At 33.7% G+C, this 21,824-nt stretch overlaps 1 protein-coding gene across 6 annotated transcripts in view; it reads left to right on the top strand.

The window, feature by feature from the left end:
• Nucleotides 1-21,464, top strand: part of LOC149775190 (sin3 histone deacetylase corepressor complex component SDS3-like) — a 56,227-nt gene extending 34,763 nt beyond the window's left edge. For 3 of the 6 annotated variants that reach the window (XM_089944100.1, XM_089944098.1, XM_089944103.1), the window contains 4 exons: nucleotides 3,623-3,718; nucleotides 5,208-5,412; nucleotides 11,986-12,070; nucleotides 19,069-21,464. In XM_089944100.1, the coding sequence (XP_089800226.1) occupies nucleotides 3,623-3,718; nucleotides 5,208-5,412; nucleotides 11,986-12,070; nucleotides 19,069-19,164 (482 nt within the window). In that variant the 3' untranslated portion in view covers nucleotides 19,165-21,464. The remainder of the gene's footprint in view (nucleotides 1-3,622; nucleotides 3,719-5,207; nucleotides 5,413-11,985; nucleotides 12,071-19,068) is intronic. The other 3 variants (XM_089944101.1, XM_089944099.1, XM_089944102.1) reach the window with 2 other exon arrangements.
• The last annotated feature ends 360 nt before the right edge of the window (nucleotides 21,465-21,824 follow it).

The raw sequence follows: 21,824 nt of genomic DNA, 5'->3' as shown, positions 1-21,824 counted from the left end.
GTGTCAATATAAATAACACTTAAAACCAATTTGATCACAATAAATGTGTAACCTTAAGTAGCACAGAAAACCAATTTGATCACAATAAATGTGTAACTTTAAGTAACACAGAAGACTGGTTTGATAACACTGTCTTTTGAATCCATGGCCTAAATATAGAGATTGTGTAGTAGACAGTTTACGTAGTGAAGAATGTTTTAACCATCATGCTTACAAGTAACACTTTGTCCATATGAAGCATTGATTATCTGGACTTGTCTGGTTACATCCTGATTTTGCAGGGTAGTAATATGATTTTGTCAGGATAGTAATATGATTTTGCCAGGATAGTAATATGATTTTGTCAGGATTGTAATACGATTTTGTCAGGATAGTCAGTCCTCCAGATGATGAAATTTTAGTCCCCAAATACAACTGTGAATGAAACTATCGGAATAAAAATGGGTCAGATAATATTACTCTCACGGGCATTAATATCAGTAGGTAAATATTAACATTTTGTAGACATGTTTAAGATAACAAAAAGTAGAAATAGTAACAATTTTAAGATGCTTTAATTAAATACTAAAATTCATGTAGATTTTATGTTTGTGCTTCAAACCTATCAGAGATCTGCTCAGACCATCCAAGATGGAAGGATGAAATCGATGTGATGATGGTAATTTTTGTGTGTGATTTGGTGAACATAAGTGTCAAAGAGCTTTCATTTAGGGTAGAACTTAGATGGATTCTTTTCACACCTGTATCAGTAGGTGAATAACCAGCAGTAGAAAGATCCATGGACAACAAAAAAACCCCAACATTTTAACCATTTTAAAAGTCTCGTCAGGCAGTCACAAGAAAAAAAATATATCCCATGTAAAATTGTTATGGAATGGTTTAATATTTCCAGCAATAAATATTTGATTGTTAAATTGTCTCTCTGGGTACCTAAAGAAAAATATTGGAATTGATGGGAGGTACTTTCTATCAATACTGTTACAGGTGGGTATCTAAAGAAAATGTATTGATATTGATGGGAAGTCCTTTCTATCCTTGGTGTTGATGGGAGGTACTTTCTATCAATACTGTTACAGGTGGGTATCTAAAGAAAAATGTATATTATTGATGGGAGGTACTTTTTATCAATACTGTTACAGGTGGGTACCGAAAGAAAAATGTATTGGTATTGATGGGAGGTCCTTTCTATCATTGGTGTTGATGGGAGTTACTTTTTATCAATACTGTTACACATTTGGGAGGTTAATTATTTGGACTTCAAAGTACCATAAAAAAGGAAATTGTTTAATTATCTTTATTTATTGATCTCAGATAGATTTTAAAAAGTGTAAACATCAGACAATTTCCATTAATAAAGACTGTTGGCAAGTTACATGTACTGGATGCAGTAGGAACTGTAAGAACAAACTTCTTATTTTTTTATTTCCCTCTTTCACTCTTTCAGTTATATTTCTGTTTAATTTAAATAGATAATTTTGTTATTCAGAACACCATTGTAATTATCATTGTGTGAGATTATATTTAATTGTATTTTTTCTGATTTATGTTCCTCTATTCTATGTTGGTGTCTTGCTTGGCAAATTAGATTCAGTTAAACATGTGCACTATAATAAGTTAAAATTTCATTGGACATGGTAGGAGTCAATACATGCAAATAATTTGGATAATCAGCAGCCAGATAATCAGTGTGTAATTAATATCTATATTATAAAATGGGAACTCAACTAAAAAGCATGTCATCATAACATGGATTTGGATAGAACATGGTTGCATCATGTCTCATGATTTGTAGCTCTACCATTTAAAGTCCCGAGAAGTTATGGAATGGTCTGTTGTCTATTGTCCATCTCTCTGTTAGCACAAATTCATTATCTCTACTCCTGTAAAACTTGGAGGATTGCCATGAAACATGCGCACATATCTCCAACGGTTTCCTTGGTTCTAAATTAAATGGTGTCACTCAAACATGAAATATGGGCACTTTGGTTCCAGCATGAAAATCCTGTTATTGCTACACCATCTGAATGGACAGTCATAACAACATGGAAATTTCACTACATCACTTGTTATGATGTCTTGTTGCTTGGTTCTTATTGAAAATGTTGCCAATCTGACATCAGACTATGGCAACCACAACAGCCATCTTGAAATCCTGTTATCACAACTCCTCCTGAAAATGAAAAGTCATATTATCATCTTTCATCAGAAGACTTCATGTAATGTCCAGTTGGTCCTGAATGAAAATAGTGTTGAGCTGACCTCCAATTTGGCCACTGCAATGGCCATCTTGAAAATCTTATTGCTACTTCAGGATAGCTGGTCATATTGACATTTTTTTAAAAATGACCCTTTGGTTGGTCCTAAATGCAATAGTATGAATATATAATCCAGTATGGTCACTATGGCAGCCATTGTTGGTCCTAAATTAAAATGTTACTGATCTGATCAATGTGGTCACCATGGTGTCCATTTTTGAAAATTGTTATTGCCACTTTTAAATGGAAACTCATTTTGACATGGGTTTTCACCAGAAGAGTTCTTTTAGTGTTGAGTTGGTCCTAAATGAAAGTGATGCAAACTGAGCCTCAGTATGGTCATAATAATGTCCAAGTTGAAATTGATGTCAGAATGAGGTTTTCACCAGTAGACTTCTTATACCTAGTTGGTTGTAAATGAAAATGGTGCCATTTGTATATCCAATATGGCTGCCATGATGGCTGGTTTGAAATCTTTGTGTCACCACTCCCCATGAACAGATGGTCATATTGACACTGGGTTATCACCAAAAGATTTCTAACGATATCTGCTTTGTCCTTAATGAAAATGGTGCCAATATCTTCACTACAGCAGATAATTTGAAAATATTATTAAAGGAGAATATCAGAGGTGGCTTCAAGACTGAGCAGTTAAGATGATGAGATGTACTTTTCTTGAATTCCTGGAAATTCTTTTCGTCCAGTAGAGTGTCAGTCCCATCAAGGGACTCTTGTATTCATCGTGACCCCTTATTCCCCAATGGTACTTAAAACATGCCAAGCTGACAGATGAAACAATTCAGTTAAGTTTCAGGAGTCTATAGCTTATAGATTATTATTAGTGTTTTTGCAAAGGTAATGAACAATTTACATCAAGCATGGGATTATCTTAATCCTAATTGTTAATTGAAAAGTAGCACAGTTATTACTATTCATTTGATTGGCATTTAATTTTGTTCTTATCACTCGTATACAGTCATCAGATTTGTATCATTCTCACTATGAGATAGCTCAATACAGAACTGAGTCTGTATTTATGGGCGCTGACTATATGCACCACATTAGAGTGGTGTTCCCCTACATGTATAGTAACAGTAAAGCATGTTTGCAGTAAACTGTTGGGATAATGTGTTATATTCTTATATTAAAATATATTCTTTTGTTCTTAGGCATACCGTTTCAGTTTTGATTAGCTGTAAATTGGTCTTATGAGTGTTTGTTTTTTAGTGTGTTTTTAGTTGAATTTGAATTTTGGACTGATAAAATTTTTTATGCCAATTTCCTGTCTTCCATTAGTAGATCATATTCCAAAACTTACTAGAGTCTGTGAAAGAATGGGCTTATTTCATATAATTATTTGATTTTAGATTCCATGGAGGTCAAGCCAGCATCAACACGCAAACTAAGACGTCGCCCAAATGACCCTATTCCCCTTCCAGAAAAAAGGAGGAAATCATCTCCTGATATCCTTTTGTTTTGCTTACCTTGTATTTATAGATTATAGTGCTTTTAATTTTGGATATTTTTGGTGAGGCTTAAGTACAATGGAGAAAGCAGGCATGCAACCCGTGTGTATGTCTGGTGAAATTGCAGAATCTAAGTACAAGCACAATAATTTATATATTGTATACCCCTATTTTGTGCATAATAAATTGTATTTAAGTTAGTTTTCACAGAAATAAAATGAATACAGATATGTTTAAGAAAAGTCGTGTTCTAATTTTATGACTGAATTGTACAATTTTACAAACAGTTGCATCATGGTAGACCAGCTGTGACATTATGTAATGTAGTAGTAAGCATATTGGGTCCTGCATTTGCTAATAACACCCAATAAGTGCTTGACAACACTGCTCTTGCATTGGGCTGTTGGGTAGAAACTTAAGCAATCTCAAGCCCACTTGGGGCTATAGTTCGCAAATGCTGAAAACAGGCCAACCTCAAGCATTTTTGAATAGCTCAGATCCTAGTTACAAGGGACCGCAGTGTGAGTATAGCTGGTTTTTACCCAATAACCATTAATGTTTTACCTTTACTTGCTTACCTTTGTGCAACGTTTTCTTATTCTTGATTATCTTTATGCAATGTTTTGTTATCCTTAACTTGCTTGCGTTTGTGCAATGTTTTGTTATCCTTAACTGACTTGCCATTGTGCAATGTTTTGTTATCCTTAACTTGCTTTCCATTTTGCAATGTTTTGTTTTCCTTAACTTGCTTACCTTTGTGCAATGTTTTGTTATCCTTAACTTGCTTTGCTTTGTGCACTGTTTTGTTATCCTTGCTTACCTTTGTGCAATATTTTATTTTCCTTTACTGGCTTACCATTGTGCAATGTTTTGTTTTCCTTAACTTGCTTACCTTTGTGCAATGTTTTGTTTTCCTTAACTTGCTTTCCTTTGTGCAATGTTTTGTTATCCTTAACTTGCTTTCCTTTGTGCACTGTTTTGTTATCCTTGCTTACCTTTGTGCAATGTTTTATTTTCATTTACTGGCTTACCATTGTGCAATGTTTTATTATCCTTGACTGACTTACCATTGTGCAATGTTTTTGTTTTCCTTAACTGGCGTACCATTTTGCAATGTTTTGTTTTCCTTAACTGGCTTACCATTTTGCAATGTTTTGTTATCCATGCTTACCTTTGTGCAGTGTTTTGTTTTCCTTAACTGACTTACCATTGTGCAATGTTTTGTTATCCTTAACTTGCTTTCTTTTGTGCATTGTTTTGTTATCCATGCTTGCCTTTGTGCAATGTTTTGTTTTCCTTAACGGGCTTACCATTGTGCAATGTTTTTGTTTTCCTTAACTGGCTTATCTTTATGCAATGTTTTATTATCCTTGACTGGCTTACCATTGTGCAATGTTTTGTTTTCCTTAATTTGCTTTCCTTTGTGCAATGCTTTGTTATCCTTGCTTACCTTTGTGCAATGTTTTGTTTTCCTTAACGGGCTTACCATTGTGCAATGTTTTGTTTTCCTTAACTGGCGCACCTCAGATAAATTTCTCACTAGATGAGGAGGATATTTTAGATGATCTTCGTATTATCAATAAAGTCAGTGGAAAACCAGTCAATCGTAAACCACTCCCTCCTCCCAGTCCTATTGAGGGACTTGCTGATGTTAAGATAGATGATGGACGATTGTACTATGATAAAAGATGGTAAGTAATACAGCACAAGATAAAGTACTTGTACTCAGTTTGCTCTGTACTAGAGCATGATGGAAAGAGTTTGACTCTTAAGGGCAAAGCCTAGGGATTCAAAAGCTTTCTTTCATGCTCCAGCAAAAAGATTGCATACAGCTGAATATTACCAGCAGTGCTGTATCGTGATATTATCACCAAAGTATTACCAGCCATGATGTATCACAATCGTATCACCAGTCATGATTTATTATGATATGTGTCAATAATTGTCATCAGTACAATATAGATCACAACAGCAGGATCAGTTATGATGTATCATGGTATGTATCACACTAGTTGTCATCATTATACTTTGTATCACAGTAGTATAACTAGCCATGATGTATCATGGTATGTATCACACTAGTTGTCATCATTATACTTTGTGTCACAGTAGTATAACTAGCCATGATGTATCATGGTATGTATCACACTAGTTGTCATCATTACACTTTGTATCACAGTAGTATAACTAGCCATGATGTATCATGGTATGTATCACACTAGTTGTCATCATTATACTTTGTGTCACAGTAGTATAACTAGCCATGATGTATCATGATATGTATCACAACAGTATCACCAGTCATGATGTATCCTTATATTTTCACAATAATTGTCATCAGCACACTATGTTTCTCAATATTATCAGCAGCAATGATATATCATATATGTATCACAACACTATCACCAGTATTTCTGTATCACATATATTACAATAGTTGTTATCAGTATACTTTGTGTCACAATAGTATCACCAGCCAAGATGTATCATGGGATGTATCACAACAGTATCACCAGTCATGGTGTGTCATTATCTTTTCAGACTAATTGTCATCAGTACACTATATATCACAATTGAATCACCTGCTATCATATATATCATATGTATCACAACAGTATCACAAGTATTTATGTATGACAGTAATTGTCATCAGTCCACTATGTATCACAATAGTATCACCAGCCATGATATATCATGATATGCATGAACAGTATCACTAGTTATGATGTGTCATGATATGTATCGCAATAATTGTCATCAGTCCACTATGTATCACAGTAGTATCACATACATAAATATATTAAAAAATAAAAATGAAGTTTTCTTACAAAACAAATATTACATACAACTATTTTAGAAAGGCTGAATTCCCAAAATGAGACAAATTTTTGTTCTATTTCTTTCTGTCTCGATTTTAATTGTGTACTGAACATTTTCTAGATACACTTAAATGTATAAAGAACATACTTAACATTATTCATTTATACCTAAATGTGTTTTTAACATTATTGCTATACCTAAATATGCACTTAACATTATTGTTACTCTTAAATGCGTACTTAACATTATTGTTACTCTTAAATGCGTACTCAACGTTATTGTTACACTTAACTACGTACTTAACATTCATTTATAATTAAATGTGTTCTTAACATTATTGTTACACTTAAATGCATACTTAACAGTATTCATTTATAATTAACTGTGTTATTAACATTATTGTTACACTTAACTGCGTACTTAACATTCATTTATAATTAAATGTATTCTTAACATTATTGTTACACTTAAATGCATACTTAACATTATTCATTTATAATTAAATGTGTACTTAACATTATTGTTACACTGCAATGTGTATTAAGAAGCACTTTTCAGTTACTCTTAATTGATTTAGTAAGTAGTTGTTATGCAGTTTAAGTGATCTACCGTATATACTTGCTTAAGTGATCTACCGTATATACTTGCCTTAAGTGATCTACCGTATATACTTGCCTTAAGTGAGCTACCGTATATACTTGCCTTAAGTGATCTACCGTATATACTTGCTTAAGTGATCTACCGTATATACTTGCCTTAAGTGATCTACCGTATATACTTGCCTTAAGTGATCTACCGTATATACTTACCTTAAGTGATCTACCTTATATTCTTGCCTTAAGTGATCTACCGTATATTTTTGCCTTAAGTGATCTGTAGTACATACTTTCTTATAAGTCTGTTTCAGCTGCAAACACCATAGACCTTGATCTGCCGTAATATAATGCTCTGGCAGATCAGAGTTTATGTTTTTTGTTCTACAGATTACTCCCAAGAAACTGCACAGACCCAGATCTGCCAGCACATTATGCAATGGCAGAACTAGGTTGTGCAATTTTTCAGTTGGACTTGACCTATAAGCAAGTACGTATGTTGGAATAATAATAAGCCTATGGGATATGCAAATGCTTCTCACACACTTCCCTAAAAAAAAACAATAACTAAATTCCAAACTGAATAAAACAACAAAAATGAGCCCAAATGTTGTTGTTGTTGTTATAGGGTTTAACGCCATTTTTCAGCACAAGATAGGCTATACATGGTGGCCAGTATTAATGGTGGAGGAAGAACCCGGGAAAACCCCAGAAAGAACCACCAACCCATGAGAAGCTACTGGCAAACTTTCTCACATATCCACATTTGCCCTGCCCGAGACTCGAACCCACGCAGACAGAGGTGAGATGGCAGTGATCCATAACAGAGAGCGCTTTAGACCACTCGGCCACTCGGGGCCCCGAGTCCAAATGTACCCATGGTATTATTTGGAGAAATACTTTCAAACCACTATAGGTATAATAGCTGTTTTTATGATAAACAAAAATTCACCAGTAGGTAGTGATCCATTGAGGTTAGTTTAGTTAGCATGCAATGCCTAATAAAACCTTACTGACTAACTAATAATAGACTTTTCCACACCTGAGTTTATTGTCTTGATTCCACCCTGCTGTGAGAGAGAAAAATAAGGACGTTAACCCTCGTATGAAACTTTGTGTATACCACCAGACAAAAACTTGGACTTTATTTTCAGGGAAATGTGGTTTATATAGTAAGATTTTTTTTACCCTAAATTTACAGGATATTATTTCTTTTTTTTAATTTGATCTTCAATTGTATATACCTCTCAAAGAATTTTTACACCTGTGCATTTTATCTGGTATATAGTAGTACTACATGTTTGCTTTTTTTTGGTAGGGTTTAATTTCTGACAGTTTTATGCAGTTCTTTATTTTTCCCGTTTTTGAACTTAATTATTAGTTGGCATTTTATAGCCAGTATTGTTCTTACATACAATTCAACCCTACACACACACACACACACACACACACACACATCACCTGTTGGGACAATCATGGTTAAACACAAAATGAGTTCACCATGTCCACTTTTTGGCTACAAGCATAATCTTGCCATTTAATCAACCTTGTTATAGACTAGTCAAATGATGGAAAGATGACAAACATTTTCATTTTTTTACAGTTTTTTTTATTAAGTTTATGTTTTATTCAGATGTAATCTTATGTCAGTAGTTCAAGTGTATTGCTATACGTTAATCGCAGAGAAAATATTGCATTTAATAAAAGCAATACATTACCTGATGTTATTTTGTTATTATATATTTTTTGGTGTTAGTCCCTAGACCATGGACATTGTTCATTCCCCCAATTAGTAATTGGAGGTCTAGATGAAAAAGCAACTTCACTTCAGATGATCACAAAATCTTTCTTTTCCATGGACAGCATGCATTGATACATGTCTCTTGGGAGCTCAACACTTCATCAGTTTAGGCATGGTTCTTTTGTCAGAGTATCAGATGGGGATAATGTTATTCTTATTATAGACTTCCAGTTGTTAATTGGAGGAGGAGATAATGTGCTCGGACTGAGAACTAGTGCCAGGAATAAATATATCATTGCAAAAAGAGCAAGGAAGTATTACAGTATTCAAATTAATTTAACCCACCTACCCCCCAAGAAATACATATTTATTGATGCATCAGTAATATCAAACCACCTCTCGCGAAAAGTGTTTTGATCATTATTCATACATGAATAATTACTAAGTACACTAAAGCCTTTAAATTAATGATGATTGCTCACAAAATGTTGGGGAATTTAACTTTAATTATTTAAGCAATACTGAATCATTTAAAATATCTATATTGTTAGCGTACATTTTCTTATGTTACTCTTAGCTAAAATCTGTGACAGTTAAGAGTCATCACACAAAAAAAATGCAATGAGAGGTACCATCATTAATTGTCTTTAAAATGTTTGTTTAATTGCAAACTTTAAAAAAATTGCATATGTTGATGATCATGGACTCCTGTTATCAAGGACACAAAGAAAAATGTGTATTTAGGAGTGATTTTTTTTTATTGAGATCACATCAGTTTTCCTCAACAGCAAGCCTTGGTGGTCAATAATGCCAGGTTGTAAACGACAAAATATTTCCCAAGTTTCTTATACTTTTCATTGACTTTATTTTTTTCTTTCACAGAACTATTTTTGTGATTATTAAAATTGTATAAGAATGTTCTATTATTTAATATCAAACATCACAACCACATCATTTCACATCTAGTCTCAGAGTATGGTGAGCTACATTGCTACAATAATCTTGAGTAACAAGTGCCCACATACTGATGACATCATGTAATGATCACTAAGTGCCCACATACTGATGACATCATGTAATGATCACTAAGTGCCCACATACTGATGACTTCATGTAATGATACTAAGTGTCCACATACTGATGACATCATGTAATGATCACTAAGTGCCCACATACTGATGACTTCATGTAATGATCACTAATTGCCCACATACTGATGACATCATGTAATGATCACTTAGTGCTTCAACACTAAAATTTTATTAGGTAACAAGTGCCCACATATTGATGACATTATGTAATGATCACTTAGCACTTCAGTACTACAGTACTCTTAGATAACAAGTGCTCACATATTGATGATATCATCATGCAAAGATCACTTAGTGCTACAATGCTATAATACTCTCTGGTAACAAGTACTCACATATTGATGACATCATGTAATTAACACTTGGTGCTTCAGTACTACAATACTCTTAGATAACAAGTGCCCACATATTGATGACATCATGTAATGATCACTTAGTGCTACAATACTACAATATTTCTTGATAACAAGTGCCCACATATTGATGTCATTATTATATTACGATGACATTTCAAGGTGTATGGTTAAAAAGTGGTCTTAATTGGAGGATAAGCATGCCCTTTTGCCTAGTATGTGGGACTAATTATAATGTTTGCTGTTAGTGTTTTTTTTTATTCAGAGTAGGTTACAAGGGGGTGGGTTCTGTACATAAATTAGATATAAACTGGTTGGTGTGTGTGCATGAAAACCAGTACTCAATATGCTCCTACTGTATACATTTTCAGGCTTTATATCTGGGCTTATGTCATTTGCTAGCACATTTTACAAATTTAATTTCCCACTTTTGGTCAGACCTACTTTCATGAGGAAAGCTCAAAAGCAAATTCATGTTTTAAGAAGATAACTGCATTCAGCAGCAGCATCATAAACGAGTGCAGATTGTTGTTTTCATTTAAATACTTCTCTGTCAAACAAGAGGTGACTAATGGAGGTAGAAGTCATTGTGACTCAGTTTTTACTTTGCTAGACTAAGTACCGCAAGGGTGTTGGATTGAATCCTATCAAACTCCTGTAGCCATAGGGATACCTACTTGGAAATTGTAGTGGCCATTTCTGAATATAGGTTTCCAAGACATATTAATATGGTACACTGAGAACAGAAGTTAGTTGATAGGGTATTAATGGTAGAAGATGAAGGTGATGAATTTAAAGATTACTTATAAAATGTCAAGTTTTTTTTAAAAGAATATACTTAGATTTGTCTCACAGAGCTGTCAACAGATATCATCTGCTTCAACCTCAGGCCTGGTATTAAATTAACTGTTTTGAGTTCTCTAAACCATCTCTCAGAATATTGTCTGGCCTCAAATTCACAGTAAAGGGCCCTAACAGTCATTTTCTTCTGATGATAGTTTATATTAATACAACCTTAGCCATAGCTCTATTTATGGAAGTAGGGCTGAGAGAAATTTACTTCTGTCAAAATTTCCTGTATTTGTCTCAATGTCTGCATTTTAGGTTGATTCCACAGGTAATGTTTTTGATGGTCACATTGATAGGCTGTAAGCCAGGCGTGTCATATATAAAAATGGCAACCTAGCATAGGAACATGCAGTCCCACAATAAAGAAGGGGTTATGCTGTGAATTAAATTGCTTCTGTTTAGTTTTAATGTGAAACCTGGTCTTTACTTGTAATGAGAAAGTGTTGATGTCATTTGTTTTGTTGCTGGATTAAAATTCTGATGTTCACCAGAGATCGACCAATGGACCATTTTTTTTTCACTTGGTGATTCTGAATTTTCAGTTGCAGATGTGACCATTTTAGTTGCAAATTGGAGCATTGTTGTAGATCAGCCCAGGTCAGCTACTGTGGTTGATGTGCCCTTGGGCAATGCATTTTACTTTATTTGCCATGGCACTAAATAACCTACTTGTGTTGCTTTGCCATAAACACAAAACCAAACCAAACCAACCCAGACTGTCTTAATATGAATTTGCCTTCTCATTTGACATAATTCAGTTTTTTAAAACAGTGGATGTTTTACAATAAATATTTTTCTCATGTCGTTTATTTTTTAGGTTTCACCGTAATCAACCAGTCTTTGTAGAGTCCAGGGACAATGGCAAATTTAGTGGGGTAATCACAGCAATAGGAACTAATGAGGTAGCCATTCAACACATTTGTCTTACATGTAGAGGATCATACACAAGTGTTCATTATCCCCTTGCCAAAGGAAAGCTGGAGAGGATTTTGCAATTTGTCAGTTTGTTCATATGTTCATTTGTTCATTCTTACCACCCACAATATCTTGGACCTTGTTTTAACAACACATGAAAATTGGAGTGTGCATGCATCTCAGGGAGAGTAACTCAGCCATACCAAAATGTAGTTACTGTGACCTAATTTGCATGTTTCACTGACTTTTATATTTTCAGCTGTTTGTTCTTTACACCTCAGCTTCTTGGACATTATTTTACCTACACACATGAAAATTTGTGGATACATCTAAACAAAAGTAATTCAACCACATCAAAAAATGTCATTGTGACCTAACTGGTACACTTAAATTACTTTTTTGTTTTCAGCTGTTAGTTCCTTACAGCTTCAATATCTTGGATCTTATTTCAACTACAGTCATATCGATTAGTATATGGATACATCTTGACAAAAGTACTTAGTCATTCCGAAACTGTGTCATTGTGACCCAGATTTTACACTTAAGTGACTTTTATATTTCCTTAATTCATTACAACTTTGATATCCTGGACCACATATCACCTACATCTGTGAAAACTGGTATGTGATTGCATCTTCAGAAAGGTTACTCAGTCACACAAGAATTAGGTCAGTGTGACTTTATGTATGAATGACTAGTGGTTTTTCAGCAATTTGTTCATTACACCCATGGTATCTTGGACCATACTTGAGCCACACTTTGGATAAAAAGTATCTGAGTGCATCGCAAGGATGGGAACTTATCTATTTGAAAACTAGGTCCGTTTGACAATTTTAGTATTTCGTTGACTTTTATTTCAGCCAACAGTACAGTACACCATCAGAATCTTGGAGTCTTAACGATATGTGAAGGAAATGCCCGTAAAATATAGCCAACCAATTATCCAACCAACTGCCACCTTCACTTGTGAAATTTAGCATGTGGATGCATCACAAGAAAAGTAACTAAATCATATCAAAACTAAGTCACTGTTACCTAATTTTCACTTGCGTTGCTTTTGTATTTTGAGCTATTCTTTTGCCAAGCCTTGATATTTTAGATACATCTCAGAGGGATGACCTCTCCCACCCACAAGTAGGTCACTGTGATGTAATTTTAAATGACTCTTGTACTTTCCCAGTAATTTTGTTTGTGTAGTGTTGGCTACTCCAAAACTTGCTTCTTTTGTCGAGGGGATTAATGTTTACAAATGAACGCATTGTTTTAAATGAAATTTATGAAACAAACTGAATAATTTCTATCTTGTGCAATTGAAATTATTCAGAGAATATAATTTTGTTTTGAAATGAGCAGAGATGTGGGATTCTATTTATTACTCAACAAAAGTAGTGATTTAATTCAAGAAAACATATGGTATAAAGAATAGATGGGATAAAGAACAAATACATTAGACATGTGGTATAAATAATAGATACATTAGACATACAGTATGAAGAACAGATGCATTAGACATGGTATAAAGAACAGATGCATTAGACATGGTATAAAGAACATGCATTAGATATGGTATAAAGAATATGCATTAGACATGGTATAAAGAACAGATGCATTAGACATGGTATAAAGAACAGATTCATTAGACATACAGTATGAAGAACAGATGCATTAGACATGGTATAATGAACATGCATTAGACATGGTATAAAGAACATGCATTAGATATGGTATAAAGAACATGCATTAGACATGGTATAAAGAACAGATGCATTAGACATGGTATAAAGAACAGATGCATTAGACATACAGTATGAAGAACAGATGCATTAGACATGGTATAAAGAACAGATGCATTAATCATATAGTATGAAGAACAGATGCATTAGACATACAGTATGAAGAACAGATGCATTAGATATGGTATAAAGAACATGCATTAATCATGTAATAAAGAACAGATACATTAGACATACAGTATGAAGAACAGATGCATTAAACATGGTATAAAGAACATGCATTAATCATGTAATAAAGAACAGATGCATTAGACATACAGTATGAAGAACAGATGCATTAGATATGGTATAAAGAACAGATGCATTAGACATACAGTATGAAGAACAGATGCATTAGATATGGTATAAAGAACAGATGCATTTGACATACAATATGAAGAACAGATACATTAGACATGGTTAAAAAAACATGTATTAGACATGGTGTAAAAAAACATGCACTTGATATACAGTATGAAGAACAGATGCATTAGATATTTGACCTGCATGATAATATATATGACATCTTAAAGAGTTAATAAATTATGTAATATAAAAAAATATTGCAAGAGTTTGTTAACCTAAGTAAAACTACAGCCATGTTATAAAGTAAATATTTATCTCAGCACCTTTTGAAGAAAAGGCAGTGAATATGTTTTCGAGCCAGTCCGTGTGTGCTCATATGTGTGCATTTTGCAATGTCAGACAGCTATACCTTTTCTGTTCAAGAGACATGCTTGAGAATTGGTTTCTGTGATCACAGATATATTTGTGTGTTTGTAACACAGCCACACACACATATGCAAACACACACACTCATGCTCACTTGATGAGCATGTAAAGACAAATCCATATGCACATTTATCATTGGCCTTATTCTTACCCCATGGACTTGACCATGGGGACTCAGATTGGGGTGGGGGAACCTCAGAAGAGCATGGGAATATGTGTTTTACTTGTGGACTTGAGGCATGCCAGGATTCCCACACTACCGGGAAATCTGGAAAAAGTCAGGAGAAATTATACTTTTTTCCCTGTGAAAAGTCCTGGAATTTCGCAAATATTGACGAAAATCAGGAAAAACCCAAGAATTTTCTGCCAGCACTTGATGCCTGAAACAGTCACGTAACTGAGTCGTAACTAAACTGATAGTGAGCTACATTTATTGAGTTCTAACCAGAATATTCAGAGGGTGCAGTATGTATCATTTGGGTGCTTGCAGTAAACATATCCTGAGTCAGTCCAAACGCTCAGTGGATTAGATTCGTCTAGCAGACTTTTATTTTTTAAGTCAGCTTGATATCCGTATCTCTTCTTAAGTGGAAGCTGAAAACCACTCTAGCATTGCAAGAGGCAAACATCGTGTTGGCAAAGTGTAGCCGCTTACCGGATGGCCTAGTAAACTTTACACGTTGTTAGATTGAGTGATACATGCATGAAATGGATATGAAAAGTACTTATTTTCTCAGAAATTGTGAGTATTAAAATCGGAGTTGATGAAATGTGACCAGATACTCGCGATTTGCATTGTTAGTCACATGAGTACACAAATCTAGCAACCCACATTTTCAAATGTTATAGGGAAAAAATAAAAAAAAATATTAAATGAAAGTATTATACTGGTTGTAATCAAAATACAAAAACGAAAGAACACAAAGTTTTCCATATTTATATATTCGGAGAACAACTTTTGGAGTTTTGTTGTATCAGAGGACTACCACATGGACATGCGCTCTGCTTGATAAATCAGACTGGTCAGATTGCTGGTTTTTATAAAAAGTATCTCACTTTCTTGTAATATAATTGAATTTCTCTGCAACAACATTAAAATGGATTTGTTGTTGATATGACGTGACTAATGGACTACCGATGTCGTTGTAAGTTTAAATTTTATAGGCCCACTGGTAAGCGACTACCTTATGTCACTACTGCACAGTGGCAGCAAATTCCAAACTTTTTATATGCAATTGCAACGACCCCACACCCCATCCTAAATGTCCAAATATGAAAAATGGGGTGGGAATATTCAGAGAAAACCCAGATTAGAAAATGGACTGCTATTTGTTTTAATCCAAATTTGTAGTCCAACTTGATGAATCTCAGAGCTGAAATGAGAAATTGTCGTCCCTTGTATTATATATTTAACTAATCAAACCCTTGTATCAGTACAGGTTTGGGGACCGGTTTAACGAATTACAAGAAGACAAGTTGATTTTTTTCTGAAAATTCAGGACTTGTTTATACAACAGTATATAATTTTGAAGGTCTTTTGTCAAAATTTAAATCAACCCTTTTTAAAATGTTTTTTAAATGATGGATTTTTAACCAGATCTTAAAGAGATTAGGTTGTTGGAAAAATCTTGCTTGGGATTTTATTGGCATAGATAAATTCAGGGTTAAACACTCTTTGATACAAGACAAGATTCTAATTATTTGCATTTATTGTTTTTTTTTTTAATACTGTAATAGGAAATGTTTACTTTTTATAAGATGCATATATATATATTGCTGTAGAATTCTTTAGAATTAAAGGTTTGAAAGGAAACAAAACTAATATTTGTTCATTATGTTGTTCCCACTTAGCAACATAATGCATATCAGCAAAAAAGTTAGAAGTTTTAGTTTTTACATTGAAATGACTTTACATGCCAATTTAAAGGAATATAATCAAACTTGTTTTGTGTGATACATTTTGTGTTTTTATTCATGATTATCTTTTCTGGTTTAGATGTTTTGGAGAGTCTTGAAAGAGAACCATCTTTAGATTTAGAAAATGCATGTTTTATAATCTAAAATGTTCTTTAATTCCATTCAGTAATGGTCATATGTGAACCTTGAAAAAATTAATTTTATCCTGGGAATGACCTGGAAATTTATCTTTAGAAAAGCATGGGAACCATGGCATGCTGTAAAGCATACTATTCTAGCGTCATAAAATGTTTGTTGAGTCAGAGCAGAGAGCAGTTTCTTATTTGTGGTTTGTACCATGACTAAAAGAATATTAATGATAGAAAATATTAAAGGTACAGAATGTATAAATGTTCACCATGTGAAACATTCCACCAGTAGACTAACCCTTGATTACTTTCAGATCTGGATTTTTTTAAAAATCCTGTGTGAAAATAGGCATAGATTGAAAATTTGTTGATGCCGACCTTTGAGTACTTTTATAGCAAACATAAGGACATATTATGTGTGGAAAAGATGACAAAGGTCTCTGATGCAGTTTGCTCTTCTATTTCTAATTGAGGGATATAAAGAACTATTTATCTTCACATCACACTTTTCTTTTCTTGTATCTTTCCTTCCTTTGATATGTAATATGCTGTCCATATTGATTTACAAGTATACTTTAGAAATTAAGCCAATAGAATGGATATATGCTTCACTAGTATATTGTAGAAATTAAGTCAATAGAATGGATATATAATTCACTAGTATACTGTAGAAACTAAGCCAATAGAATGGATATATGTTTCACTAGTATATTGTGGAAATTAAGTCAATAGAATGGATATATGCTTCACTAGAATACTGTAGAAACTAAGCCAATAGAATGGAGATATGCTTTGCTAGTATATTGTAGAAATTAAGTCAATAGAATGGATACATGCCTTACTAGTATACTGTAATAATTAAAAGCAATAGACTGGTTATATTATTCACTAGTATACTGTAGAAATTAAGTCAATAGAATGGGTATATGTTTCACTAGTATGCTGTAGAAATTAAGACAATATAATGGATATATGCTTTACTAGTATACTATAGAAATTAAACCAATAGAATGGATATGCTTCACTAGTATACTGTAGAAATTAAGACAATAGAATGGATATATGATTCACTATCATACTGTAGAAATTAAGCCAATAGAATGGATATTTGCTTCACTAGTATACTGTAGAAATTAAGCCAATAGAATGGATATTTGCTTTACTAGTATACTGTAGAAATTAAACTAATTGAATGGATATATGATTCACTAGCATACTATAGAAATTAAGCCAGTAGAAAGGATATATGCTTCACCAGTATACTGTAGAAATTAAGACAATAGAATGGATACATGCTTTACTAGTGTACTGTAGAAATGAAACCACTGGAATGGATATATGATTCACTAGCATACTGTAGAAATTAAGCCAATAGAATGGATACATGCTTAACTACTGATAAGTGCATACAGTCAAATTTAAGTGCATACAATTGTCAATAATTTTTTTAGAAATAAGTGAATATGCTTATCTGCATTTTTCAGTATTACAATGAAAGGTCAAAGGTTGTTTCACTTGAACTATAGGTGTAATTGAACAAGGTATTTGAGGGGTCTATTCTGGGATATCTTCTTAAATGATTCAAACTAATTTGTCAGATATCAAGCTGACAAATTTACAGAATGTGAATAATTTTTGCATATTATTTGCAAGCTATACCTTCAGTTCTTTGTTAAATCCCTGCTATATTACCCCACCCTCTTTCCCCGCCATCCTAAATTTATACTTCTACTGTAAACCTTGCATTTGCTTTTGTAAGTGTTTGGCAGAAAAACACGAAAAATGTTTTCATTTGTCAAACCAATAAATAAACATTTTGTTTAAACTGATGGAAACAGTGAAAGCTCATTTATGTCTTTAACATTTTGTTCACCAATTTTAAAATTTCGGAATATGATTTAACATAGTTATTATCAAGTCATCGTTGTTTTCCAGTGTCATAACTCTCGAATGTATTTGTTTTTGTACGTATGATTTCCCCAAAAGCTCTTCAGGGACCTATAGACAGGCTTATACAAGTGATCCACTCGTAACAGTGATCTATAGACAGGCTGATAGGAACAATTCACTTGTGTCAGGGATCTATAGACAGGCTTATATGACTGGTCCACTTGTGTCAGGGATCTATAGACAGGCTGATAGGACTGATCTATTCATAACAGGGAACTATAGACAGGCTTTTAGGACTGATCCACTTGTAACAGATAAACCTGTCATGACTCAATATTCATGTGCGAAAATCTGGTATATCAAATGCCACAAGACTGTATGTAACATATCTTTTTTGTACTGGTAAAAAGACTTTATAAAAAAATTTCCCAGAATAAAGGCCTGTCTTAGATTATTCAGTTTATATCATATCTGCACTTTTTTATGAGTGTTACGAGTCCTTTACATAATTATGCAGAACTTAGACAATTTTTTTCTTCTTTTCAGATCTGGATAAGGAAGACCTCAGACAACAGTAAGATGAGAGTGTACTTATCTCAGTTACAAAAAGGAAAATTCATGCTGCGGAGGAGACAGTCTTGAGGAAAAACACAAAAGTGATCCTTAATCGTTTTCATCTTCTAGCAGTCATTTTTTAGCATTGACTCTGATCCTCATACTCTTCATGAGCACTCAGTTGAACAATGACTCTGATCCATATGCTTTTGGAACAGTCATTGTACTCTTAATGGAGCAGTCATTTAAACAATTGAGCATTGACTCTGATCATAGTACTTCATGGAGCAGTCATTTAAACAATTGAGCATTGACTCTGATGCTTGTACTAATTTGCATATTGACTTATTAAAATGAAATTTTGTGCTGAGTTGATATTTCATCAAGAAGAGTTCGTTATTAAAGGCAGGGACCTGCAGTTCTCATGCTTTAAGGACAGCAGTGCTATGGTAATAAAAAAGAGAAAAATACCTTTTTTCTCAAACCACAGAAAAAGGTGAATTTCAGGCTAGTAATTAGTTACACCTTAATGGCAAGGATGATAATATGTATGCTAAGCATTCTTATGTAGCTGCTAGGAAGTGGTGTCACAAAATAAATCAACCTGGAGATTTAGTGATACAGGTACTAAATAAATAATGGTAGATCATAGTTTCTTTTGCAAGACAGCATTTAAGTGTGGCATAATATCAAGTCATAAAAATGTATGACACTCATATAAAACCCATCACATCACAGAGAAACGTAACTAAGTAATGTGGAGTTTGTAATTCATGTGATAATTAGAATGTAAAACCTGTCTCATCACAGAGCAACATATCCGAGTAATGTGGAGTTTGTAATTCATGTGATAATTAGAATGTAAAACTTGGATGCATTAGATAACCAATTTGTGAAACTTGTGGAATAATGTAATATATCACCCACTACAACAGCTCATGGCATATGATATTTATACCACTAGTTTTATAACTTGTGTATTTAATGAAATCTTGTAAGATTCCTTTTTATACAGTATGGAAAATGATTTTAGATCAAATTCTTTGATTAAATTCCAGCATTTTTTTCACTGGAAAACTATTACCACCATCAAAAATGTATGCTAAGGCTTTATTAATAAATTTGTTTTTGCCCAGCTTGAAAAGCACTAAACTTTTGGTTATAGTGTTCTCATATTGAAGTACGACATTCAGGATAAATACAGATTGTCATAACAGAGGTATTTGCTACAGTGAAGTGTTCCATGTATATTGACAACAGTGAAGTGTTCTGTGAACTATATTTGCTACTGTGAAGTGTTATATGCATAGTATTTACTACAGTGAAGTGTTCTATGTGCTACATTGAAGTGTTATATGCACTATATTTGCTACAGTGAAGTGTTCTGTGTGCTACATCTACTACAGTGAAGTGTTATATGCACTACATTTACTACAGTGAAGTGTTCTTGCACTATTTGCTACAGTGAAGTGTTCTGTGTGCTACATTTACTGCAATGAAGTGTTCTGTGTGCTACAGTGAAGTGTTCTGTGCACTATATTTGCTACAGTGAAGTGTTCTGTGTGCTACATTTACTACAGTGAAGTGTTCTGTGTGCTACATTTACTACAGTGAAGTGTTCTGTGTGCTACATTTGCTACAGTGATGTGTTCTGTTCGCTATATTTGCTACAATAAAGTATTCTGTGCACTACATTTGCTACATTGAAGTATTATGTGCACTACATTGGCTTGTATGGAACCCATGTTCAGCTGCAGACAGATTGGACCCAGATCTGGCATTACATATTGTGGAGCAGGTAGAGCTTGGTCTACTTTTGATTTCAATCCAAAATTGCTGAAGACTGAATTTTCAGTGCAATGATACATGGGCAGATCTTCTATATTGTTGGTTCATGTTACATCATGTTACAGCTGTTTCTTTTTAAAGTCCAAAATGAATTGCAAATAATGGCTTCTAACCTAGTTTAATTGTCACTTACTGAGTCAGTCTTCAGAAATTTGATTGTTCAAAGAGTTTTTATCAGTTACCTCTCCTTACCTTGCCAATGAACAAGATAGTTATTGTCTATACTCATAAGTCAGTTCCAACTGCAAACAGCATGGAACGTGATCTACCATTGCATAATACATCAGCATGTCAGGGTCTATGCTGTTTGTTCTACTGATTATGCCTAAAACAAGTTGTATAGACCCAGATGTGCCAGTGTGCAGTGGAAGATCTTGGTCTATGAAGGTTTTAGTTTGATCTTATAAGCAGGTGTATATGTATGTATATAAATATATAGTAATTCATATAGTCACTGACACTGATGTTGTGGTAACATTAAGTAGCTGTATTATTATTTTGTCAACAAATAAAATCAACACTGCCAAACTTTTATTAAATATTGACTTTCATTTTCCTTTCATATATTTTATACTCTTTTACTATTACGGAAATTCATGGACAAGTTAATAGTTTTGCTACATTTTACTGTATTGCAGATGGCAAGATGTATCTGTCACTTCCATGTGGTCTGGTGTGTTGCCTTCACTAGGCAATGATGTGGTCCACATAGCACTAAGACTTGTGTGTTGCCTTCACTAGGCAATGATGTGGTCCTCATAGCACTAAGACTTGTGTGTTGCCTTCACTAGGCAATGATGTGGTCCACATAGCACTAAGACTTGTGTGTTGCCTTCACTAGGCAATGATGTGGTCCACATAGCACTAAGACTTGTGTGTTGCCTTCACTAGGCAATGAT

This window comes from Sinohyriopsis cumingii, chromosome 19 (genome assembly GCF_028554795.1).
Source record: "Sinohyriopsis cumingii isolate HCF-2022 chromosome 19, ASM2855479v2, whole genome shotgun sequence".
NCBI classification, from domain to species: domain Eukaryota; kingdom Metazoa; phylum Mollusca; class Bivalvia; order Unionida; family Unionidae; genus Sinohyriopsis; species Sinohyriopsis cumingii.
The sequence above is the reverse complement of the archived record's forward strand: the minus strand, read 5'-3'. Positions and strand labels throughout refer to the sequence as shown.